This window comes from Oncorhynchus masou, chromosome 5, assembly GCF_036934945.1.
Source record: "Oncorhynchus masou masou isolate Uvic2021 chromosome 5, UVic_Omas_1.1, whole genome shotgun sequence".
Lineage (NCBI taxonomy): Eukaryota > Metazoa > Chordata > Actinopteri > Salmoniformes > Salmonidae > Oncorhynchus > Oncorhynchus masou.
The window spans coordinates 83,028,956-83,055,798 of NC_088216.1; the positions used below are offsets into that span (position 1 = coordinate 83,028,956).

General features: G+C 45.0%; 2 protein-coding genes across 2 annotated transcripts in view; both read left to right on the forward strand.

Annotated features, from left to right (window-relative positions):
• Positions 1-2,742: 2,742 nt before the first annotated feature.
• Positions 2,743-26,441, forward strand: LOC135530078 (protein TsetseEP-like). The gene is made up of 2 exons (XM_064958468.1): positions 2,743-2,836; positions 25,798-26,441. The coding sequence occupies exons 1-2, from the start codon at positions 2,743-2,745 to the stop codon at positions 26,439-26,441; spliced, it is 738 nt and encodes a 245-aa protein (XP_064814540.1).
• LOC135540387 (zinc finger protein GLI1-like) overlaps positions 7,195-26,843 on the forward strand; it is a 154,948-nt gene continuing 135,299 nt past the window's right edge. The window contains exon 1 of the mRNA XM_064967004.1: positions 7,195-7,522. The gene's annotated coding sequence lies outside the window, so the exon portion shown is untranslated. The remainder of the gene's footprint in view (positions 7,523-26,843) is intronic.

Sequence of the window (26,843 nt, forward strand, 5' to 3'; positions counted from 1 at the left end):
AAAATTATAATCAAAGTAGCTAGCCTATACTTGTAACTTTGTAGGCTTCTGCTTCAAAATGGTTTTAATGATGTGCGTAACTCCAGTCCTTATAATACAATATAGTGCAGTAATACAGTGCACACTCAAAATGATTAGCCTACTGAAACTTGTGTAATTTATTTACCGAAGAGCGCATATAGCTAGCTACATCTATGGGTTTTTATGTTTCTCTGTCGTGCGTAATGTGCAGTAGTCTTTAATCATAATGGATAACGGCACAACCATTTGCGATTTTTTTGGGGTTTGGGCTCATTAATTTAAATGTCGTTAATGTAGAGCTCATCAAATGTATTTAATATATGTCGCATCAAGCTCAGGTAGCTTCAGATTAGAATGTCCATGCTGATCAAAGCTCCAATCAAATCCAGATATATTCATAGTATGTACTTTATAACGCTTTTGAATGACACTTCCTGTTTCTGTCGGGAAATACCGTGTTTCCTGGGAGAAAGTGATTTATTCTCTGCTTGGAACATTTCTAAAATACTCGGAAAATATTCAACCCCATATCAACATTTGAAGGAAATGTATATTTTGTGCCACCGACTTAATCTGGCTTTAATTCTATTTTGTCTACAAATGAATAATTGATATGTTGGATTCACATTTCCATCTCAACCAATAATCAAAGTTAAAGAATATGACTACATTTATTTTATTTAACCTTTATTTAACTACGCAAATCAGTTAAGAACAAATTCTTTTTTACAATGACGGCCCAGAAACAGTGTGTTAACTGCCTGTTCAGGGACAGAACGACAGATGTTTACCTTGTCAGCTCCAGGACTCTAAACACCTGCCGCCACTTTACTTTATGTAAAGTGATTCGATTTAGTCCAGTTCTTTAACTTTGATTTTTGATTGCGATGGAGACGTGAATCCAAAATATCGAACATTTATGTTTTTAGGTCGTATATCATCAATTATACTATTTAGGCCTATATAGCATTTGCAAAATCCATCAACAGCTTTTGCTATAGCAGTCAAAACGCTTTGCATTTGCTGTGCGTCCCGATAGTAAATATATATAGGCTGAACTTCTTTTACATGTATTCTCTGTATGTATTACTTGTAAATAGTAACTCAAATTTTTCCTGCATAGTACTGGTCGCCTACTTTGTTTTCTTTCTTACACTATGTAGAAGAGAATAGAAAAGTTATAATTAAAAATAAAAATAAATCGTCTTCCAGGTAAATATGTATAGGCTATGACCGGGTCAAAATTGGACATTCCGAAATCACTGATCATATTTACCTTGATCGCCAGCCCGGGAAATCATGAGAGCAACTTCAGGTGGTGCTGTTTCCTCTGGCTGAAGCCTCATCTCCGGTAGTCTAAAAAACTAATACAAGTTAACGGGACGTCATCGTTTCGAGTCCCGTTTTTTTTTTGCCGTTGTTGACCACCTATGCAGCTCAGTTGTTTAGTGGCAACTAAAAGTTTCTCGGATTTGCAACATTTTAAGGTCTGTTCAGAAACGTCATATTGTCCCAGTCCTATGAAGTGCGAATTGACGCCGCGTCATAGTGGTGCCACACACCTTCGATGTAAATTCGGCCCAGTGTCTGGTTTTATCGATGTAGTTGAATGGTTGTGGTTGATAAAACAATAATATTGCTGAGTGGATATATTAGGCTGAACATTTTAAATTCAGGCAATAGGAATAATAAATGGATTAGTTAATTAACGCTGTTAAATTTCCAACTGTCTGTGACACGTGACACATCTGTCACTATCGCAAATTGTTGTAGCGTTATTTGCTGGAGCGCAAAATTACTGTACATACAGTCATGTACAACATTATCGCCACCGCTGATAAAGAGGAGCAAACAAGACAGTGTAAAATAAATAAATAATACAAATACTGAGATATATTGTATTCTCAGAATAAAAAATAAATAAAAATAAAAATATATATATACTAATACAATTGATCAGAGAAAGAAATGTTGTTTAACAACACAACACATCTAAAGAAGATAAGGGTCAAAATGATTGGATCCCCTGTTTTCAATTCTCCAGCACCTTGTCCTTGCAAGGATAATACCACTGAGCCTTTTTTTCTGAAAGGTTTTATGAGATTGGAGAACACATCGGAAGGGATCTTAGACAACTCCTCCATACAGAATATTTCCAGATCCTTGATATCCTTTGACTCCACATATGGACTGTTCTCTTCAAGACCTCTATTTTCGCGTCATAATGACCATCGCACCGGTCCCAATCCAAGTGCCAATGGCAGTTAGCAACCACTAGGCTGTGCTATGGTCAGCATGGTCAGACGGTGCCTGAACACCCAATGGCAGTGTTAAGCTAATAAAACCTGTTTTAAACTAACTGCAGCCCTTTCCTCTCACTAACTCACCGAGCCCTCATATCTTCTCCCTCATCATAGCCCTCATATCTTCTCCCTCCCTCATCATCGCCCTCATATCTTCTCCCTCCCTCATCATCGCCTTCATATCTTCTCCCTCCCTCATCATCGCCTTCATATCTTCTCCCTCCCTCATCATCGCCCTCATATCTTCTCCCTCCCTCATCATCGCCTTCATATCTTCTCCCTCCCTCATCATCGCCCTCATATCTTCTCCCTCCCTCATCATCGCCCTCATATCTTCTCCCTCCCTCATCATCGCCCTCATATCTTCTCCCTCCCTCATCATAGACCTCATATCTTCTCCCTCATCAAGACAAAGGAGATGATTGTGGACTACAGGAAAAGGAAGACCGAGGATGCCCCCATTCTCATCGACGGGGCTGTCGTGAAGCAGGTTGAGAGCTTCAAGTTCCTCGGTGTCTTCATCCAACAACAAGCTAACATGGTCCTAACACACAAAGCAGTCGTGAAGAGGGCACAAAGACAGTCGTGAACAGGGCACAAAGCCTGTTCCCCCTCAGGAGACTAAAACATTTTGGCATGGGTCCCCAGATCCTCAAAAGGTTATACAGCTGCACAGTAGCGTGCCGTGGTTCTGGGGCCTGGGCCTTCAGTGAAGTCCTACACAGTCCCACCCGAATTAATCCACCTCTTATTACCATCATTATGATGCCATGGCTCTAGACACTATACATTTAGACAGAAACACAGTATAACCCGGCGTTGCGTCACCTTGAAATTGACATTTTTATTCAGAGAATTGCAGGGGAAGAGTACAATACCTTTTCATTGTGCAGCTTCGTTGCCCTGCGCGCTTGTTCGTTGAGCTGTAGATCCACTCGGGTGTCCCCAAAAGTTTTCAAAAGCACCATTGCTTGTAAGTGCCCAGCCGTACTTTGGTGTCTCGTTGCTGCCTTGGTTAGACAACTCAGGTTTGCAAAGCCAGTGTGGCTCCAAACACCAAATTGATCACTTGCAAATAATAGGCATTCCCAGCAGTACAGTTTGCAGTGCTTCTCGGAGCCTGTGAGTCATTGATAGCGCCCATAGTTGAAAGTGGCGAACAAACCCCTTTCCCGCCTGTGACAGGCTTTGTAGCATCGGCGTCTACGTCTCCTGACAATGTCTAACTTTTCTTGAAAAGAAAAGATTGTCTTGAGAATGGTGTTATAATTATATCCTCGACCAAATCGATATCTTCTCCTTCCACCATTGTGGGTTGAAAAAACAGCTTAGTAGTACGCAAATTAATTCGTTGATCAATTTCAGTTTCCTAGTTCTGAGACCTGCCCATATAGGACCTGCCTCTCAATATTGGTAATCCAATCAAAAGACGTGCACGCACTACGCCTGCTAGCTGGCTCCTGTGTAACACTGGAGCCAGCCAGCAGGCGTGCAATAGCCAACTCTAAAGCTGATTGGTTGACACTAAATTTTAATTTCCATTCACTTTAAGCTACACGCGCCCGCACTGTTGATTCTGAAGGCCTGAGGGCAGATTTTTAGACCCTAGCAACACATGATGGCTGAATATGATTGGATAAAAGATCTAACATAAAGACCAGCCCTCCAAATCTCAACCTGGGGCTGGAAGCAGTGATACCAAGAGGAATGCTATGAAATGAAGAGTGTAACTCTTACTCTGGGAATAATGTAATACATATTTGTGGGAAAATATATTTAAAAAAAATATATATATTCTGATGATGTTTAGGCCAGCAGAGAAGGCCTTGCTGGCCCTGATGGCCCACCACTGCAGCTGCACCATCGAGAGCATCCTGACTGGTTGCATCACTGCCTGGTATGGCAACTTCTTGGTCTCCGACCGCAAGGCACTACAGAGGGTAGTGCGTATGGCCCAGTCCATCACTGGGGCCAAGCTTCCTGCCATCCAGGACCTCTACACCAGGCAGTGTCAGGGGAAGGCCCTAAAATTGTCAAAGACTCCAGCCACCCCAGTCATAGACTGTTCTCCTTGCTACGCACGGCAAGCGGTACCAGAGTGCCAAGTCTCGGTCCAAAATAATTATTAACAGCTTCTACTACAAAGCCCTCAGAATCTGAACAGCTAATCAAATGGCTACCCAGAATATTTTCATTCCCCTGAATGGACTGAATGCAGGGCATGAAAGGGATAACGACTCCAGTTGTTTGTGTCATCTGTTTCGGGAAATTACCTGCGTAATTGTGCACCCAACTCACTCAGGTGCTTCGCTATATCACATTTAAAATTGTCCGTAAGCTTGAGTTCACTTGCACTATGTCACTCCACTATGTCTCCCTGTCGTGGCTTTTGCTCCATCAGTACAGATACCAACACATCTTGACCACCGAAGTCCATTTGATGTCACAAAGCTGTCCAGTACTTTAAAAATATCCTCTCCTGTTGTCCTGGTTTCCAGTGGTTTGCAGAAGAGGATGTCTTCCTTAATTGATCCCCCATAAACTTAACGGACATACTCCAGAGCTGTGCCAGGCCCGCTACGTCTGTTGACTCATCCAGCTGTAACGCATAGAATTCATTGGCTTGTACGAGAAGCAGTAATTGTTTCAAAACATCTACTGCCATGTCACTGATGCATCGTGAAACAGTGTTGTTTGATGAAGGAATTGTCTGTATAGTTTTTGGGGCATTTTCTCCCAGCATTGTCCCAGCCATATTTGTGGCAGCAGGAAGAATTAAGTCCTCCACAATAGTATGGGGCTTTCCTGTCCCAGCCACTCGGTAACTCACCCCTTCTTATTAATGGTGTCTGTTGCTTTTATACATGTCTTACTACTCGAAAGTCGTCTTAATCCTCGCTCAAAAACTCCTGTGGCTTATTTTTCAAATTGTTTCTAAATGTCTGAGCAAGAGTGAAGGTTTCGATGGTCCAACGTCCCTGTCTGTTGTTAGGTGCTTTCCCGAGTAAGGCGGCAGTAGATCTTCGGCCGCATCAGATTCAGAACGGTCAGTGTCCATGCTAGCTGGGCTAACAACAAATGTAGAATTACTGATGCTAGCATTGGATGTGTTCGTGGAAGCAGGAGAACCAGTCGTCGGCAGGTGCAGTACTGCTGGTAGTAGCAGTACCACCAGTAGAGCTGGTGTGTGTCTCCATTGATGCAGGCCTAACCTTTTTTAACCACTTATGGATTTTCGAGCAAACGGAATGAGCAGCAGCTACATTTTTATTTTTATTTTTTATTTCACCTTTATTTAACCAGGTAGGCTAGTTGAGAAACGTTTGGCTACATACGGACTGTTCATGTAATTCCTGCGAGAGAGTAACGGTTAATGTGATTGGATGTTAATTATATGACTTGGCTACCTGTATTTAAAATGGTGGTGTTATTTCGCTGAACACTTAACATAAACTCACTCACTTTTGTACATAGCCTTGGTCCATACAATTGACCTTATTTTAGAGCCCAAAAGCGTAATACTTCCAGATCAAGTTGTAATGTCAATACCATTGTAAAGCACAATTTCTCCCCTTTCCAAACCGAATTCATGCCGAGACCTCCACGCTGCCCGTTTCTGCATGATTGAAGCAGGCAATGAGCTCCTTCGGGTCTTTTTAAAAATGGCGGGCGGGGAAGCAAAACTAATGCGTGATAGTGAGAAGGAGAGGAGATGTGTGTGAAAACACCCTTTTTTTTCACACGATCTGTCCAACTTATCACCGTATCGCCTCTAAAATGTAAAGAAAACACTATAAAAAGTTTAAATGTGTCATTACATACCTATTTGAAGGTTTGTGACGAATTTAGATTTTTCTTCAGACCTAAGTGTCTTTTAATGTCAAAATCCACAGAAATGATCAAAATAGTGGTCACCAAACTTTTCTGAGTGAAGAGCACATTCTGAGTCAAAATACAAGCAAATATCTACTGCTCAGATTTGTAAAAAAAATCATGACTTAAAATGTAAGCCTATGCAACATTAACACACTGACTTGTATTTTTAATTATGTACATGGGAATCTAATGGCACAAGTTATTTGTATGTGCATTCGTCATCACGCACAGCCTTTTATCAGCACAAAGTCAACTTGATGGAAACGCATCTCTGGTGGGAAAATGGTCCTATTGTTTTGTACAGATTTTTGAATATTCGCATGAAAATTTGTCGCAAATGGGATGGAAACCTAGCGTATGACAATACATCTTATGCAATGCGCCTTCAATTTATTTTCAAACAGCGTTCCTAACCTACTGCATGCATCCTGTTCTAGGACGTGGGGGCCTGACTCCAGGCCAGGTTTTGCGTTGTAGCCTACCTTGAATTCCACTAAGGCGTATAACATTCAAACAATCAACATCCCTAGTGCCACATATGCTGCTGCCCAAGAAAGAAAAAAGTTCAAACATTTCTACAAGTTTTATAAATAAAAGTCAAATGAGACCCCGTATAATTTACAAACCACCCTATGACAGATAATTTTCTTATGATGCAAATGATAGTGAATTATGATTGACATTTACAGTAACATGTTTTGTTATGTAATGATTATTGTTCTGTTATTATCTGGTTTAACCGATTATTTATTCTGTTCGAGTGCATTTCAAGGTCTTCAGCCAGTGGAAGAAACTGTTAACTACGCCACTAAGAAAACTCCACCAACCAGACAGCATGGTCTTTTTTTCTCTCAAGAAAAACAAGAAGTGAACTTCCTGTTTCGGGGTGGTCCACAGACTTTGAAAAAAAGTGAGGGAGGGTGGGGAGGGGGGAGGAGAAGAGAGGTCGAGCGTTCCCCCATTGACTGAGCAACCAACTTCGGGTTTACGGTTACCTAAAATGGGTTTCGTTCAATGTTGTCCTGCACACCGATTTCGTGAAATTTGTGAATAAAGTAACTATGGAAAGACTATGGAAAGAAGCTCCTAAAAAAAGTGGATAAAGACGTGGTTTGAACACGGGAGGTGGAATAGAAGAGAGAAGATACAGGTTAATTCCGGCTGTCCCATCTGTGTGCCAGAAGAACGCGGAGAGAGAGATTGGACATTCTGGAACCCCCAGCGGGACTGTCTCGTTTTCAGCCACCGAGCTTCCAAAAGTCCCAAAGCCCTGAGGATCAAGTCAACAAACTGATGCAGACTTCTTCAACTTTTCATAAAAGGTACAATTGCTTTGCTTTATCCTATTCAGTTTCTGTTTCTAATTCCAAGTAAGCTAAAGTCGTTGATAGAAGAGATTTTTACATTTAGGCCTAATAGTGGTGGTAAAAGTGTGTTTGTTTATATGCAAGTTCAATTTGGATTTAGCAGTCATGTAATATGTTATGTTGAGTATATTAAAGGTATTGTCAGATTGGTGTCACTTCGGGGGATGATGGTCGAAATGGGATGTTCAATCTAATAGGCGATGGCGGTGCGTGCAGTGTTTACATTGAATAAACAAAATGATAAATGTTAGCCATATTCAGTGGCTTTCGTTATTTAAATTGATTGATAATAGGCTATTGCTTTCAGTGGAGAACATCTGAAATATCTTCAGTGCACTGTGCATTTCAATACCTTATTTAGACTATTGAAGAATGCCTCTCGTTTAAAAAAAAACTTTGGACATTCCCAACGTGCCTTCTCTTCTTTTCTGAACTTGTAAATTCTATCTTAAACTTTTGATTGTTGAAAATAGGCTTTTAAGAATCAATGCATGTCTTGGAGTTGGTCTATACATTAGGGAGATGTTGCTTCTCGTGCTGATGACGCATTGGCACGAGCGTAAAATAACAACAAAAAGAAATCACTGTCGAGAATTTTGGAATTGCACGTCTCCCACCACCACCCAAACATAATATGTGGTAGTTGAGGTTTCCATCCTCTATATTCGGCCTGTGCCACAGCCACACACACTCAAAAGACATCGGCCTGGCCTGCAGCTCCTCGCCTCGCTGTGTGTGTCTCTATGTCGGCGTTACAGAATTCCATGGAGGGTCGTGGTGGCGCTTGAGAACAGCTGTTTCTTGTAACCTGAAATACTTCAGGTGCCAATATCGTTTCCAAATGTGCTTATGTCAGGACACCCACAGCAAAACGAAATCATTATAGTAGCCTACCACAGGATTCTAAGGTGAGTCTTTGAAAAGTGAAAGATTACCCAGTAAATGTTTTATTTTCATACGAAAAATAGCCTACAGAGTTGAAGGAAGTTACTTGAAAAATAATGCATTCATTGTCGAAGGTGATGAGATTTGCAGGCTTATTTCATAAACGCCAAGTCCTTTAGAGTGGTCTTGTTTTTGAAATGAGTTTTTTATTTCTTTTATTCTGTGTGTCTTTTGAGTAAATGGGCGCAAACCGCTAATATGAAATAACGCGTAACACTTGTTAATCTCAGTAATTACTCTTAAATAGGTTATAAAAATTAATCTGCTAATGTGATCAGATTAAGACCATTACACAACATTAGACTAGTGTTGAGGGTTTGTCAAATCCAGATTGAGCTCAACAGCCAATCAATCACCTTTTTATCCTTTATTAACAAGGAGGAGAGCCAAAATAAATGTCAATCAACACACTCCACACCACTGTCACAATATAATTCAACATCTACGCTTAAGGACATATATGTTTTCCTGTTCTGGTCACACAGTCAGGACAAAAATATGTGTACTTGCATGTGGAGCGTGCAGGATTTACTGACCCTGCAACTTAACAAGAACGATCTCCTGACTTTATGGGACAAGATGGGACATTATTACTATAAGAGAAATGGAAAGGGATTGAGATTGACAGAAGAAAAGAGAGGAGAGGATATATGGACAGAAAAGCCAAGATGAGAGGATAGATGGAGAGAAGGCAAGATGAGAGGACAGAGGGGATAGATGGAGAGAAAAGGCAAGAAGAGAGGACAGAGGGGATAGATGGAGAGAAGGCAAGAAGAGAGGACAGAGGGGATAGATGGAGAGAAAGGCCAAGAAGAGAGGACAGAGGGGATAGATGGAGAGAAAGGCCAAGATGAGAGGACAGAGGGGATAGATGGAGAGAAAAGCCAAGAAGAGAGGACAGAGGGGATAGATGGAGAGAAAAGGCAAGATGAGAAGACAGAAGAGAAGAAAAGAGGACAGGAGATATTTGCACGTGTCCCATAACTGTGGTCTGGTTGGTGTGAAAACCTCTGCAGGGGATCTTCCTCCTCCCCCCTGGTATTTATCAGTCTAATAGCCCTGTGTTACGGCCAAAAGGGTCCCCGTTAGGACTGGGCCTAAACAGATAAAGCATACAGGAAGGAACTATTTTCCTCTTTATGCTGCTAGCTGCCTCTCAGACCAGAACGTTTTATCACAATCAAGATGACGTTTGTTTCTTCATTTACCTCAGTTTATCTATCTATTTATATTGATATTTAACCTATTGATTTAACCAGATGGCTAAGTGAAGAACACATTAAATAAAGGTTAAATAAAAAAAAATGATCAATGTTATTTTTAACTACATTATCATTGATAAATGGTTTGATCATCAATATAGATTTATTATTATTCAATGTTTATGTAAATGGTTCAATGTTTATGTAAATGTAGGGAACTGGTCTTGAATTATGATTGCAGTTTTCAACCAGGGAGCGTTAGACATACTCTGGGGATTGTGTTATTCTGGAAGTCACCATAGGTCTTCCTAAAAAGAAACCAAAGAATATTTAATCAAAGCGAATAGCGGTACTCAAGGCGAGAGCAAAGACGTAAAAGAAACACGCTTTTGGATGCGGACAGTTAGCATTGCAGAGAACACACAGGAGTCCAGACTACACCAGACCGGACTACACCAGACCGGACTACACCAGACCGGACTACACCAGACCAGACCAGACTACACCAGACCAGACCAGACTACACCAGACCAGACCAGACTACACCAGACCAGACCAGACTACACCAGACCAGACCAGACTACACCAGACCAGACCAGACTACACCAGACCAGACCAGACTACACCAGACCAGACCAGACTACACCAGACCATACTAGACCAGACCAGACCAGACTACACCAGACCAGATTACACCAGACCAGATTACACCAGACCAGATTACACCAGACCAGATTACACTAGACCAGATTACACTAGACCAGATTACACTAGACCAGACTACACTAGACCAGACTACACCAGACCAGACTACACCAGACCAGACTACACCAGACCAGACCAAACCAGACCATACCAGACCAGACCAGACCAGACCACACCAGACCAGACCACACCAGACCAGACTACACCAGACCAGACTACACCAGACCAGACCAGACCAAACCAGACCAGACCAGACCAGACCAAACCAAACCAGACCAGACCAGACCAGACCACACCAGACCAGACTACACCAGACCGGACTAGACTAGACCTGACCAGAGCAGACCACTTCCAGGCAGAACAGGCCGACTGCAACAAGTGGTGTGTTTTTGTACAGCAGATTCCATTTTGGTCTGTCTGCTTAGCGTGGAAGACGTCACGTGACTCACGGCATTGGTCTCGTCTCTCCTCCCACCTCTGAGAGAGACGGAGAGAGAGAGGGACCACCCTCACTGGGATCAGAGGCCCTTTCACACCCTGTGAACCTGAAACAATCAGCTGTCTGTCTCCGGCTCATGGGCCTTCAGCGTGCCTGTAGTACTGGGCAGCTACAGGGAGCAGTGTGGTGCAGAGAGGGACTGGGACTGTCTGTAGTACTGGGCAGCTACAGTAGAGAGGGACTGGGACTGTCTGTAGCTGGGCAGCACAGGGAGCAGTGTGGGTGCAGAGAGGGGACTGGGACTGGGACTGTCTGTACCAGTACTGGGCAGCTACAGGCAGTGGTGTGTGGTGCAGAGAGGACTGGGACTGTCTGTAGTACTGGGCAGCTACAGGGAGCAGTGTGTGGTGCAGAGAGGGACTGGGACTGTCTGTAGTACTGGGCAGCTACAGGGAGCAGTGTGGTGCAGAGAGGGACTGGGACTGGGACTGTCTGTAGTACTGGGCAGCTACAGGGAGCAGTGTGTGGTGCAGAGAGGGACTGGGACTGTCTGTAGCACTGGGCAGCTACAGGCAGTGGTGTGTGGTGCAGAGAGGGACTGGGACTGTCTGTAGCACTGGGCAGCTACAGGGAGCAGTGTGTGGTGCAGAGAGGGACTGGGACTGGGACTGTCTGTAGTACTGGGCAGCTACAGGCAGTGATGTGTGGTGCAGAGAGGGACTGGGACTGCCTGTAGCACTGGGCAGCTACAGGGAGTGGTGTGTGGTGCAGAGAGGGACTGGGACTGTCTGTAGTACTGGGCAGCTACAGGCAGTGGTGTGTGGTGCAGAGAGGGACTGGGACTGTCTGTAGCACTGGGCAGCTACAGGGAGCAGTGTGTGGTGCAGAGAGGGACTGGGACTGTCTGTAGCACTGGGCAGCTACAGGGAGCAGTGTGTGGTGCAGAGAGGGACTGGGACTGTCTGTAGTACTGGGCAGCTACAGGCAGTGGTGTGTGGTGCAGAGAGGGACTGGGACTGGGACTGTCTGTAGTACTGGGCAGCTACAGGGAGCAGTGTGTGGTGCAGAGAGGGACTGGGACTGTCTGTAGCACTGGGCAGCTACAGGGAGCAGTGTGTGGTGCAGAGAGGGACTGGGACTGGGACTGTCTGTAGTACTGGGCAGCTACAGGGAGCAGTGTGTGGTGCAGAGAGGGACTGGGACTGTCTGTAGTACTGGGCAGCTTCAGGCAGTGGTGTGTGGTGCAGAGAGGGACTGGGACTGGGACTGTCTGTAGTACTGGGCAGCTACAGGCAGTGGTGTGTGGTGCAGAGAGGGACTGGAACTGTCTGTAGTACTGGGCAGCTACAGGGAGCAGTGTGTGGTGCAGAGAGGGACTGGGACTGGGACTGTCTGTAGTACTGGGCAGCTACAGGGAGCAGTGTGTGGTGCAGAGAGGGACTGGGACTGTCTGTAGTACTGGGCAGCTTCAGGCAGTGGTGTGTGGTGCAGAGAGGGACTGGGACTGGGACTGTCTGTAGTACTGGGCAGCTACAGGCAGTGGTGTGTGGTGCAGAGAGGGACTGGGACTGGGACTGTCTGTAGTACTGGGCAGCTACAGGCAGTGATGTGTGGTGCAGAGAGGGACTGGGACTGTCTGTAGTACTGGGCAGCTACAGGGAGCAGTGTGTGGTGCAGAGAGGGACTGGGACTGTCTGTAGTACTGGGCAGCTACAGGGAGCAGTGTGTGGTGCAGAGAGGGACTGGGACTGTCTGTAGTACTGGGCAGCTACAGGGAGCAGTGTGTGGTGCAGAGAGGGACTGGGACTGTCTGTAGTACTGGGCAGCTACAGGCAGTGGTGTGTGGTGCAGAGAGGGACTGGGACTGTCTGTAGTACTGGGCAGCTACAGGCAGTGGTGTGTGGTGCAGAGAGGGACTGGGACTGGAACTGTCTGTAGTACTGGGCAGCTACAGGCAGTGGTGTGTGGTGCAGAGAGGGACTGGGACTGTCTGTAGTACTGGGCAGCTACAGGCAGTGGTGTGTGGTGCAGAGAGGGACTGGGACTGGAACTGTCTGTAGTACTGGGCAGCTACAGGGAGCAGTGTGTGGTGCAGAGAGGGACTGGGACTGTCTGTAGTACTGGGCAGCTACAGGCAGTGGTGTGTGGTGCAGAGAGGGACTGGGACTGGGACTGTCTGTAGTACTGGGCAGCTACAGGCAGTGGTGTGTGGTGCAGAGAGGGACTGGGACTGTCTGTAGTACTGGGCAGCTACAGGCAGTGGTGTGTGGTGCAGAGAGGGACTGGGACTGGGACTGTCTGTAGTACTGGGCAGCTACAGGGAGCAGTGTGTGGTGCAGAGAGGGACTGGGACTGGGACTGTCTGTAGTACTGGGCAGCTACAGGCAGTGGTGTGTGGTGCAGAGAGGGACTGGGACTGGGACTGTCTGTAGTACTGGGCAGCTACAGGGAGCAGTGTGTGGTGCAGAGAGGGACTGGGACTGTCTGTAGTACTGGGCAGCTTCAGGCAGTGGTGTGTGGTGCAGAGAGGGACTGGGACTGTCTGTAGTACTGGGCAGCTACAGGGAGCAGTGTGTGGTGCAGAGAGGGACTGGGACTGTCTGTAGTACTGGGCAGCTACAGGCAGTGATGTGTGGTGCAGAGAGGGACTGGGACTGTCTGTAGTACTGGGCAGCTACAGGCAGTGATGTGTGGTGCAGAGAGGGACTGGGACTGACAGACGTTTTGCACTGTGGTGTTGCTGTTCATACATCTTTTCACTGTTGTTCAGTCAGTCTGTTCCTCTCTCTGTCTTGTTCTCTGTCTCGTTCTCTACCTCATTGAATGGCTCCTGTCAACCAATGGATAGCTGTTGTTCCAGTTTGTTTTGCTTGCTCTGATATAATGACCAAGTCATTGATCACATTCCTTGAATACCTACTCAACTTCATGTGCAAAGATCATCTGCATAATAACTCATCATATTAACCTCTTCACCGTAAAACCTTGATGACAGAGGCTTGTGTCGTTAGTCTGCCTCAGGTGGAGGAGGGAGGGAAGGAGTGGGGGAGGGGGAGGGAAGGAATAGAATAGAATACAATATCCAAAGGCCTGAGGACATCTGCCTTTAGCCTAAAGAGCAGGAACTTGGACTTCATCAAAGAAATCGGAAAAACAGACAAGTGTCTTTTCTACAAGAAACCTGGTATAGAGGAGATGGACCCACTGGTTGCCCTCTCGGTTACAGAGAGCTGCTTTTCCATTCCACCAAATTACCAGATGTGAAACAGTTGAAGGGACTCAGGGGGTATGCTACTTTCGTATAGAGCAGACCTAACTCACTCTATTAAATTAATCAAAACAGGGAAACATTTTTTTTTCTTTTTTTCTAGAAATTCAAAATGAAAATGATCTCAACTGAAAACAATGTCCTCCTGTGTGCTACCTATATCCCCCCCCCCACTAGATTCCCCTTACTAAGGATCAGACTTTTCAATTTTCGCCTAAAATTATATTACACAAATTTAACTTCTTGTAGCTCAGGACCTGAAGCTAGGATATGCATATTCTTAAAATAAATTAAAAATATTTTTTTATTGATTATTCGAAACATACAATATACTTGCAGTGAAGCCTCTCAACAACTACATCATACCAGTCATCCAACAGACTCCCATTCAACAACTACATCATACCAGTCATCCAACAGACTCCCATTCAATAACTACATCATACCAGTCATCCAACAGATTCCCATTCAATAACTACATCATACCAGTCATCCAACAGACTCCCATTCAATAACTACATCACACCAGTCATCCAACAGACTCCCATTCAACAACTACATCATACCAGTCATCCAACAGATTCCCATTCAACAACTACATCATACCTGTCATCCAACAGATTCCCATTCAATAACTACATCATACCAGTCATCCAACAGACTCCCATTCAACAACTACATCCTACCAGTCATCCAACAGACTCCCATTCAACAACTACATCCTACCAGTCATCCAACAGACTCCCATTCAACAACTACATCCTACCAGTCATCCAACAGACTCCCATTCAATAACTACATCATACCAGTCATCCAACAGACTCCCATTCAATAACTACATCACACCAGTCATCCAACTATATCATACAGTCATCCAACAGATTCCCATTCAACAACTCATCCACATCATACCAGTCATCCAATAACTCCCATTCAATCACATCCAGTCATCCAACAGACTCCCATTCAACAACTACATCATACCAGTCATCCAACAGACTCCCATTCAACAACTACATCATACCAGTCATCCAAGACTCATCCAACAGATTTCAATAACTACATCATACCAGTCATCCAACAGATTCCCATTCAATAACTACATCATACCAGTCATCCAACAGACTCCCATTCAACAACTATCATACCAGTCATCCAATATAGACTCCCATTCAACAACTACATCATACCAGTCATCCACCAGTCATCCAACAGACTCCCATTCAACAACTACATCATACCAGTCATCCAACCCATAACAACTATCATACCAGTCATCCAACAGATTCCCATTCAACAACTACATCATACCAGTCATCCAACAGATCATACCAGTCATCAACAACTCCCATCAACAACTCACATCATACCAGTCATCCAACAGACTCCCATTCAACAACTACATCATACCAGTCATCCAACAGACTCCCATCCAATAACTACATCATATCCAGTCATCCAACAGGTTCCCATTCAACAACTACATCAGACCAGTCATCCAACAGGGTTCAACAACTGCATCATACCAGTCATCCAACAGACTCCCATTCAATCTACATCATACCAGTCATCCAAAACCAGTCATCAACAGAATGAACTAAATCATACCAGTCATCCAACAGACTCCCACAACAACTACATCATACCAGTCATCCAACAGACTCCCATTCAACAACTACATCATCATCCACCAGGCGGCAGGGTCCCATTCCTAGTTTTACATCATACCAGTCATCCAACAGACTCCCATTCAACAACTACATCATACCAGTCATCCAACAGACTCCCATTCAACAACTACATCATACCAGTCATCCAACAGACTCCCATTCAATAACTACATCATACCAGTCATTGACTCCCCTTCAAATCCAACAGATTCCCATTCAACAACTACATCATACCAGTCATCCAACAGACTCCCATTCAACAACTACATCATACCAGTCATCCAATTCAAAGGTCATCCCAAACAACTACATCATACCAGTCATCCAAAGACTCCCATTCAATAACTACATCATACCAGTCATCCAACAGGACAACCAGTCATCCAACAATTCATATCACCAGTCATCCAACTGTCACACCAGTCATCCACAGACTCCCATTCAACAACTACCATACCAGTTTGTAAGAAATCATAAGTCATCCAACAGAATTCTACATCATACCAGTCATCCAACAACTGTGTTCCAGTCATTACATCATACCAGTCATCCAATAACTACATCATACCAGTCATCCAACAATGATCATACCAGTCATCCAACAGATTCCCATTCAACAACTACATCATGCCAGTCATCCAACAGTCATCCAATAACTGGTCATCCAACAACTACATCATACCAGTCATCCAATAACTCATCATACCAGTTTAAGACTTTTCAATCATACCAGTCATCCAACAGACTCCCATTCAATAACTACATCACACCAGTCATCCAACAGGCATTCAACTGGCATACCAGTCATCCACCAGACAAAACACTGTCCCATAGTGTCATTCAAATAACTACATCATATTCATCCACCATCCCATTCAATAACTACATCGTACCAGTCATCCACCAGACTCCCATTCAACAACTTGACTCCCATAACTATCCACCAGACTCCCTTAAAAAAATCCAGGGTTAATGTCCTGCTCATCTTTCTCCCACCAGGCCAAAAACCAAGAGAATGAACTAAAGAGAGAAAAGGACAAGACAGAAGAAAACAGTAAACAACAATGCCGGGGCGGCAGGGTAGCCTAGTGTTTAGAGCGTTGGACTAGTAACTGGAAAGGTTGCAAGTTCAAACCCCCGAGCTGACAAGGTCGTTCTGCCCCTGAACAGGCAGTTAACCCACTGTTTCTAGGCCGTCATTGAAAATAAGAATTTGTTCTTAACTGACTTGCCTAGTTAAATAAAGGTAAGAAATGCAAAAAAAATAATAAAACAAAGGACATCAAGGACAACTAAAATCATAACAGCCAACTGTATATGTTTGTGTGCATGTCTGGCACTATGTATGTGTGTGTTCTTGTATGTGTTTATTTGAATGAGAGTGTGAGATGAGAGTGTTTGCCTCAGGCAAACTGGCATTAGTTAAAAACACTGCCCCTTAGTGTCATTCAAATGTAGTTTATTAAATGAAGTTTTATTTTGACTTAACTACATTTAAAAAAATGTACTTTTATCTTTGGCCATCATTCTATCTCTCCACTCCCACTTGTCTCCAATTCCACATCCCAACCCTCAGCTTCCCTCAGCCCATTCCATCTATCTCTGCTGGTCACCCTCAGCCCATCCCATCTATCTCTGCTGGCCACCCTCAGCCCATCCCATCTATCTCTGCTGGTCACCCTCAGCCCATCCCATCTATCTCTGCTGGCCACCCTCAGCCCATTCCATCTATCTCTGCTGGCCACCCTCAGCCCATCCCATCTATCTCTGCTGGTCACCCTCAGCCCATCCCATCTATCTCTGCTGGCCACCCTCAGCCCATCCCATCTATCTCTGCTGGTCACCCTCAGCCCATCCCATCTATCTCTGCTGGTCACCCTCAGCCCATCCCATCTATCTCTGCTGGCCACCCTCAGCCCATCCCATCTATCTCTACTGGTCACCCTCAGCCCATCCCATCTATCTCTGCTGGTCACCCTCAGCCCATCCCATCTATCTCTGCTGGTCACCCTCAGCCCATCCCATCTATCTCTGCTGGTCACCCTCAGCCCATCCCATCTATCTCTGCTGGTCACCCTCAGCCCATCCCATCTATCTCTGCTGGCCACCCTCAGCCCATTCCATCTATCTCTGCTGGCCACCCTCAGCCCATCCCATCTATCTCTGCTGGCCACCCACTTCGGGTTTCTACGCAACACATATCTTTCAACTATGCTGTGATGTTAAACGTACAATTTCAATCTATATAATGGAATAGAATCCACAGATTGCGAGTTGAAGATAAAATACTTTTACTAAGAGTGTTAGTATATTAGTAATTGACTGACCCGGTCTCTCCAGATCTCCTAACAGTACTATTTCTAGGGTCAATTTTAGATCAATGTTATGCTTTTTCAGCCATTCCTAAACCTGAGACCAGAAACAGGCTCCCTGAGGGTGATACCTAATGAACCATTGCATATCTGTTCAAAATCTTGTATTAAGACTGCCCAAATGTGCCTAATTGGTGTATTACTACATGTTCAAGTTCATAATTGATAAATAATCTCCTCAAACAATAGCATGGTATTATTTCACTGTAGTAGCCACTGTAAATTGGACAATGCAGCAAGATTAACAATAATTTCGGATATGTCTATGTCCTGGGATTTAAAAAAAATGACTTACAACCTCATGCTAATCACATTAGCCTACGTTAGCTCAACGCCGATACCGATTATTGGAGGACAAAAAAAGCCGATACCGATTAATCGTACGATTTTTAAAATGTCTTTGTAATAATGACAATTACAACAATACTGAATGAACACTTATTTTAACTTAATATAATACATCAATAAAATCAATTTAGCCTCAAATAAATAATTAAACATGTTCAATTTGGTTTAAATAATGCAAAAACAAAGTGTTGGAGAAGAAAGTAAAAGTGCAATATGTGCCATGTAAGAAAGCTAACGTTTCATTTCCTTGCTCAGAACATGAGAACATATGAAAGCTGGTGGTTCCTTTTAACATGAGTCTTAAATATTCCCAACTAAGAAGTTTTAGGTTGTAGTTATTATAGGAATTATAGGACTATTTCTCTCTATACCATTTGTATTTCATTAACCTTTGACTATTGGATGTTCTTATAGGCACTTTAGTATTGCCAATGTAACAGTATAGCTTCCGTACCTCTCCTCGCTTCTACCTGGGCTTGAATCAGGAACACAACGACAACAGCCACCCTCGAAGCAGCGTTACCCATGCAGAGCAAGGGGAACAACTACTCCAAGTCTCAGAGCGAGTGACGTTTGAAACGCTATTAGCGCGCACCCCGCTAACTAGCTAGCCAATTTCACATCACATCGTTACATCAGCCTAATCTCGGGAGTTGATAGGCTTGAAGTCATAAACAGCAGAGTTGCTGGGAAAACGCATGAAAGTGCTGTTTGAATTAATGCTTATGAGCCTGCTGGTGCATGTAAGCCTTAGGTCATTAATATGGTCGAATCCGGAAACTATCATCTCGAAAACAAAACATTTATTATTTCAGTGAAATACGGAACCGTTACGTATTTTATCTAATGGGTGGCATCCGTCAGTCTAAATATTCCTGTTACAACCTTCAACGTTATGTCATAATTACGTAAACTTCTGGCAAATTAGTTTGCAATGAGCCAGGCGGCCCAAACTGTTGCAAATACCCTGACTCAGCATGCAATGAACGCAAGAGATATAGTTAATATTGCCTGCTAACCTGGATTTCTTTTAGCTAAATATGCAGGTTAAAAAATATCTACTTCTGTGTATCAATTTTAAGAAAGGCATTGATGTTTATGGTTAGGTACACGTTGGAGCAACGACAGTCCTTTTTCGCGAATGTGCAATGCATCAATGAAGAATCCATAGACTCTGACCACTTCTGGGAAAATTGGAAAACACAAAAAAAAACAACACAAAGAATTATCTATCCAAAAAGGAGATGTATAGATAAACCACTTCTCCAGTCTTTTTGGCACTATAACAAAGAACAAACAGCAAAAAAATATACATGATCAAATACAGATCTTAGAATTAAGTATTAAAGACTACCAGAACCCACTGGATTCTCCAATTACATTGAATTAACTACAGGACAAAATACAAACCCTCCAACCCAAAAAGGCTTGTGGTGTTGATGGTATCCTCAATGAAATGATAAAATATAAAGACCACAAATTCCAATTGGCTATACTTAAACTCCTTAACATCATCCTCAGCTCTTGTATCTTCCCCAATATTTGGAACCAGGGACTGATCACCCCAATCCACAAAAGTGGAGACACATTTGACCACAATAACTGCCATGGGATATTCGTCAACAGTAACCTTGGGGAAATCCTCTGCATTATCATTAACAGCAGACTTGTGCATTTCCTTAACAAAAACAATGTACTGAGCAAATGTCAAATTCGCTTTTTACCAAAGTACCGTATGACAGACCAAGCATTCACCCTGCTCACCTTAACTGACAAACACACAAAACAAAACAAAGCAAAGTCTTCTCATGCTTTGTTGATTTCAAAATAGCTTTTCACTCAATTTGGAATGAGGGTCTGCTATACAAAATAGATGGAAAGTGGTGTTGGGAGGAAAAAAATACGACATTATAAAATACATGTACACAAACAACAAGTGTGCTGTTAAAATTGGCGAAAAACACATTTCTTCCCTCAAGACCGTGGGGTGAGACATCAATGCAGCTTAAGCCCCAACCTCTTCAACATATATATCAACGAACTGGCGAGGGCACTAGAACTGTCTGCAGCACCCGGCCTCACCCTACTAGAATCTGAAGTCATATGTCTACTGTTTGCTGATGATCTGGTGCTTCTGTCCCCAACCAAGGAGGGCCTACAGCAGCACCTAGATATTCTGCACAGATTCTATCAGAACTGGGCCCTGACAGTAAATCTCAGTAAGATAAAAAATAATGGTGTTCCAGAAAAGGTCCAGCTGCCAGGACCTAGTGGTTAGAGCATTGGGCCAGTAACCGAAAGGTTGCTGGATTGAATCCCTGAGCTGACAAGGTAAAAATCTGTCCTTGAGCAAGGCAGTTAACCCACTGTTCCCTGGGCACTGAAGACAAGGATGTCGATTATGGCAGAGCCTCGCACCTCTCTGATTCAGGGTTAAATGCAGAAGACACATTTCAGTTGAAGGCATTCAGTTGTACAAGTGCCGAGGTATCCCCCTCTCCTTTCCTGAATTGCTAGAGCACACAAAAAACTACACATACCTAAACATCAGCGCCACAGGTAACTTCCACAAAGCTGTGAACGATCTGAGAGACAAGGCAAGAAGGGCCTTCTATGTCATTAAAAGGAACATAAAATTCGATATACCAATTAAGATCTGGCTAAAAGTAATTGAATCAGTTATATAACCCATTGCCCTTTATGGTTGTGAGGTCTGGGTTCCACTCACCAACCAAGACTTCACAAAATGGGACAAACACCAAATTGAGACTCTGCACGCAGAATTCTGCAAAAATATCCTCAGTGTACAACATCAACATATCTGAGCAGCTAAGCGATCGCTGCAGCTGTACATAGCCCATCTGTAAATAGCCCATCCAATCTACCGACCTCATCCCCATATTGTTTTTATTTACTTTTCTACTATTTTGCACATCAGTATTTCACTTGCACATCATCACCTGCTCATATATCACTCCAGTGTTAATCTGGTAAATTGTAATTACTTTGTAAGCAAGCTGGTCCTGGGGCTTTGTTCACAAACACAAAAAGAGCCCCACAGAGCCCGAGGACAACAGCACAATTAGACCCAACCAGATCATGAGAAAACTAAAAGATAATTACTTGACACATTGGAAAGAATTTACAAAGAAAAAGAGCAAACTATAATGCTCTTTGGTCCTAAACAGAGAGTACACAGCGGCAGAATACCTGACCACTGTGACTGACCCAAACTTAAGGAAAGCTTTTGTGACCTGTTGCCACAAGAAGAGGGCAACCAGTGAAGAACAAACACCAATGTAAATACAACTCATATTTATGCTTATTTATTTACCCTTTTGTTCTTTAACTATTTAAACATCGTTACAAGACTGTTGAAATAATATGACATTTTAAATGTCTTTATTCTTTTGGAACTTCTGTTAGTGTAATGTTTACGGTTCATTTGTATTGTTTATTTCACTTTTGTTTATTATCTAGCTCAAGGAGGATACGAGGGGGGTGGAGCTTGACTTTACTAAGTAGTTGGTTAACGCAAGAGGACAACAGCATTAGGCATTTTAAAAGGTTCAATGGCATTCACAGCGGGTCACACAGAATGGGAAATGTCATATTCATGGGAAATATCTGTTTTCACTGCTGGGTGAATGGTGCAGTTAAATGTCTTGAAAAATGAAATTGCATTTTTTATAAACTAAAGAATATGCATTTACATATCCTCATTCCAAAAATGAGAGAGATGGGGATGGAGAGAGAGGGAGGGAGAGAGAGGGAGAGAGAGATGGAGTGGGAGAGAGGGGGAGAAGAGAGAAGATGGAGAGAGGGAGGGTAAGGAGAGAGCGTGTTGAACAGGGAGGGAGTGGGAGAGTGAGAGAGTGGGAGAGAGCGTGGTGAAGAGGGAGAAGGAGGGGAGCGTGAGAGAGGAGGGTGGGAGAGAGAGCGTGGTGAAGAGGGAGAAGAGTGAGAGGGGAAGAGGGAGAAGGAGCGTGGTGAAGTGAGAGGGAGAAGGAGTGGGAGCGTGGTGAAGAGGGAGAAGGAGTGGGAGCGTGGTGAAGAGGGAGAAGGAGTGGGAGCGTGGTGAAGAGGGAGAAGGAGTGGGAGCGTGGTGAAGAGGGAGAAGGAGTGGGAGCGTGGTAAGGAGTGGGAGCGTGGTGAAGAGGGAGAAGGAGTGGGAGCGTGGTGAAGAGGGAGAAGGAGTGAGAGCGTGGTGAAGAGGGAGAAGGAGTGGGAGCGTGGTGAAGAGGGAGAAGGAGTGGGAGCGTGGTGAAGAGGGAGAAGGAGTGGGAGCGTGGTGAAGAGGGAGAAGGAGTGGGAGAGCGTGGTGAAGAGGGAGAAGGAGTGGGAGCGTGGTGAAGAGGGAGAAGGAGTGAGAGCGTGGTGAAGAGGGAGAAGGAGTGAAGAGGGAGAAGCGTGGTGAAGAGGGAGAAAGGGAGTGAGGCGTGGTGAAAGAGGGAGAAGGAGTGGTGAAGAGGGAGAAGGAGTGAGCGTGGTGAAGAGGGAGAAGGAGTGAGAACGTGGTAAGGCGGGGAGAAGGAGTGGGAGCGTGGTGAAGAGGGAGAAGGAGTGGGAGCGTGGTGAAGAGGGAGAAGGAGTGGGAGCGTGGTAAGAGGGAGAAGGAGTGAGGAGCGTGGTGAAGAGGGAGAAGGAGTGGGAGCGTGGTGAAGAGGGAGAAAGGAGTGAGAAGAGCGTGGTGAAGAGGGAGAAGGAGTGAGAGGGAGAAGGAGTGGGAGCGTGGTGAAGAGGGAGAAGTGGGAGCGTGGTGAAGAGGGAGAAGGAGTGGGAGCGTGGTGAAGGTGAGGGGAGAAGGAGTGAGAGCGTGGTGAAGAGGGAGAGAAGGAGTGGTGAAGAGCGTGGTGAAGAGGGAAGAAGGAGTGGTGAAGAGGGAGAAGGAGTGAGGCGTGGTGAAGAGGGAGAAGGAGTGAAAGAGGGAGAAGGAGTGAGAGCGTGGTGAAGAGGGAGGGAGTGAGAAGGAGTGAGAGCGTGGTGAAGAGGGAGAAGGAGTGAAGAGGGAGAAGGAGTGGGAGCGTGGTGAAGAGGGAGAAGGAGTGGGAGGGAGCGTGGTGAAGAGGGCGTGGTGAAGGGGAGTGGGAGCGTGGTGAAGAGGGAGAAGGAGTGAGAGCGTGGTGAAGAGGGAAGGAGTGAAAGGGGAGTGAGAGCGTGGTGAAGAGGGAGAAGGAGTGGGAGCGTGGTGAAGAGGGAGAAGGAGTGGGAGCGTGGTGAAGAGGGAGAAGGAGTGAGAGCGTGGTGAAGAGGGAGAAGGAGTGAGAGCGTGGTAAGGAGTGAGAGCGTGGTGAAGAGGGAGAAGGAGTGAGAGCGTGGTGAAGAGGGAGAAGGAGTGGTGAGAGGGAGAAGGAGTGAGAGCGTGGTGAAGAGGGAGAAGGAGTGAGAGCGTGGTGAAGAGGGAGAAGGAGTGAGAGCGTGGTGAAGAGGGAGAAGGAGTGAGAGCGTGGTGAAGAGGGAGAAGGAGTGAGAGCGGAGAGCTACTGACAGTAACAGAAGAATCCACCTCTTCTCTCTCTGATCCATTCGGCCTTCAAATGATGGTGGCGAACCGGGAGACGGAGGGAGGGAGAGAGAGGGAGTCAGGCTTCTCATGTGGTAGATATTAGAATAAAGCGGGTGGTGATGGGAAACAGGTGAGGACACACACACACTGGAGTCATATGCCACAGTGATCTGTGCTCATTTCCTGTTGTGTTATCTTAGGTCTTGGTACTGAACAGGGTCTACAGGCTACATGTTATAGTTAGTGGATGTATGGGGGTTACTTGCCTAGCTACTACCTCTGGGTTTATTGTCTTCAGATCACAACTTGCATTGACTTATGTTGAGGGGGTTGGCTGATCATCAGGTTAAATGGGTCATAAATGATCTATATCAACCATCATCTTGGTTGTTTTTAGTGTTTAATTGAACCTGTATTTAACTAGGTTATGGCACAATGTATTACATGTATAGGCCTTCATGGCTTCATTTCAATCTCATTTAATGTGTACATATTATTTTGTTTGTTTTTTTACATTCAAGTGAGGTAAACAAGCAAATCTAAATGGTTGAATTGGATTAATATTTGTAGGTTAACCATAAGTCCTCATCTCCTCATCTCTCAAGAGGTCTGTGTTTTAAATGCTGTTTCCATTAGTCAGTACGTCATTCACATCGACAGGCAGACGTAAACATTCTACCTCAAATCTTGGAGCGTGTTTGTTTGTGCATGTGTGTGTGTGTGTGTGCATGCAAGTGTGTGTGTGTGTGTGTGTGTGTGTGTGTGTGTGTGTCTGTGTGTGTGTGTGTGTTCTCTCATGGAATGATGACTCACACGGTGTCGTCCTTCTCTCTGAGGACTGAAAGAGAAGAGCAGGCGCTGTTTATTATTTCCTCTGGTTTCCATGGCCACCGTGCGTTTGGGTTCCGTCATTAGAACACTCTGATGTTCTGAGGGTTCTGTCATCTTCTTCTCTTCATCTCCACCTACTTCATGTAAACACACACTCCAGTTTAACTTCCAGTAGACTCGGTAGAGAAGGCAAGAAGTTAATTAATACACAGTCCACCTCATTTCCACAGCTTTTATGTGATAAGCTATTACATTTTATTGTTGGAACAATTATTTCCGACTTTCATGCAGTGGAATTGGAAGGAGCCTCATGCACACGCACGCACGCACACGCACACACACATATGCACACTCCTCGGCTGGCGGTTACCACGTTGCGTGTCACAGCAGAGAGATAAGGATCCAGAGCCAGAGCAGGGAGGGAGTTGGCCAGCAGAGCTTCTGATTCTTAAACAGACCTCAGCAAACCCAGTTCCACACCCTGACTACAGGAAGAAGAGTCTGTCCTCACCAGACCCACATTCTGACTACAGGAAGAAGAGTCTGTCCTCACCAGACCCACATTCTGACTACAGGAAGAAGGGTCTGTCCTCACCAGACCCACATTCTGACTACAGGAAGAAGGGTCTGTCCTCACCAGACCCACATTCTGACTACAGGAAGAAGAGTCTGTCCTCACCAGACCCAGTTCCACAACCTGACTACAGGAAGAAGAGTCTGTCCTCACCAGACCCACATCCTGACTATAGGAAGAAGAGTCTGTCCTCACCAGACCCAGTTCCACAACCTGACTACAGGAAGAAGAGTCTGTCCTCACCAGTCCCACAACCTGACTACGGGAAGAAGAGTCTGTCCTCACCAGACCCACAACCTGACTACAGGAAGAAGAGTCTGTCCTCACCAGACCCACAACCTGACTACAGGAAGAAGTCTGTCCTCACCAGACCCACAACCTGACTACAGGAAGAAGAGTCTGTCCTCACCAGACCCACAACCTGACTACAGGAAGAAGGGTCTGTCCTCACCAGACCCACAACCTGACTACAGGAAGAAGGGTCTGTCCTCACCAGACCCACAACCACAACCTGACTACAGGAAGAAGGGTCTGTCCTCACCAGACCCACAACCTGACTACAGGAAGAAGAGTCTGTCCTCACCAGACCCAGACCCACAACCTGACTACAGGAAGAAGGGTCTGTCCTCACCAGACCCAGACCCACAACCTGACTACAGGAAGAAGGGTCTGTCCTCACCAGACCCACAACCTGACTACAGGAAGAAGGGTCTGTCCTCACCAGACCCACAACCTGACTACAGGAAGAAGGGTCTGTCCTCACCAGACCCAGTTCCCACACCTGACTACAGGAAGAAGGGTCTGTCCTCACCAGACCCACAACCTGACTACAGGAAGAAGGGTCTGTCCTCACCAGACCCAGTCCCACACCCTGACTACAGGAAGAAGAGTCTGTCCTCACCAGACCCAGTCCAGCACCCTGACTACAGGAAGAAGGGTCTGTCCTCACCAGACCCAGTCCCACACCCTGACTACAGGAAGAAGGGTCTGTCCTCACCAGACCCACAACCCTGACTACAGGAAGAAGGGTCTGTCCTCACCAGACCCAGTCCCACAACCTGACTACAGGAAGAAGAGTCTGTCCTCACCAGACCCAGTTCCACAACCTGACTACAGGAAGAAGGGTCTGTCCTCACCAGACCCAGTTCCACAACCTGCCTACAGGAAGAAGAGTCTGTCCTCACCAGACCCACAACCTGACTACAGGAAGAAGAGTCTGTCCTCACCAGACCCACAACCTGACTACAGGAAGAAGAGTCTGTCCTCACCAGACCCACAACCTGACTACAGGAAGAAGAGTCTGTCCTCACCAGACCCAGTTCCACAACCTGCCTACAGGAAGAAGGGTCTGTCCTCACCAGACCCAGTTCCACAACCTGACTACAGGAAGAAGGGTCTGTCCTCACCAGACCCACA

Excerpts from the sequence above, each read along its gene's own strand:
- LOC135530078 (XM_064958468.1), top strand. The coding sequence starts at position 2,743 with ATGATTGTGGACTACAGGAAAAGGAAGACCGAGGATGCCCCCATTCTC. Across the intron at positions 2,837-25,797 it reads TGAGAGCTTCAAGTTCCTCG|ACCCACAACCTGACTACAGG; the intron begins GTGTCTTCATCC and ends TGTCCTCACCAG.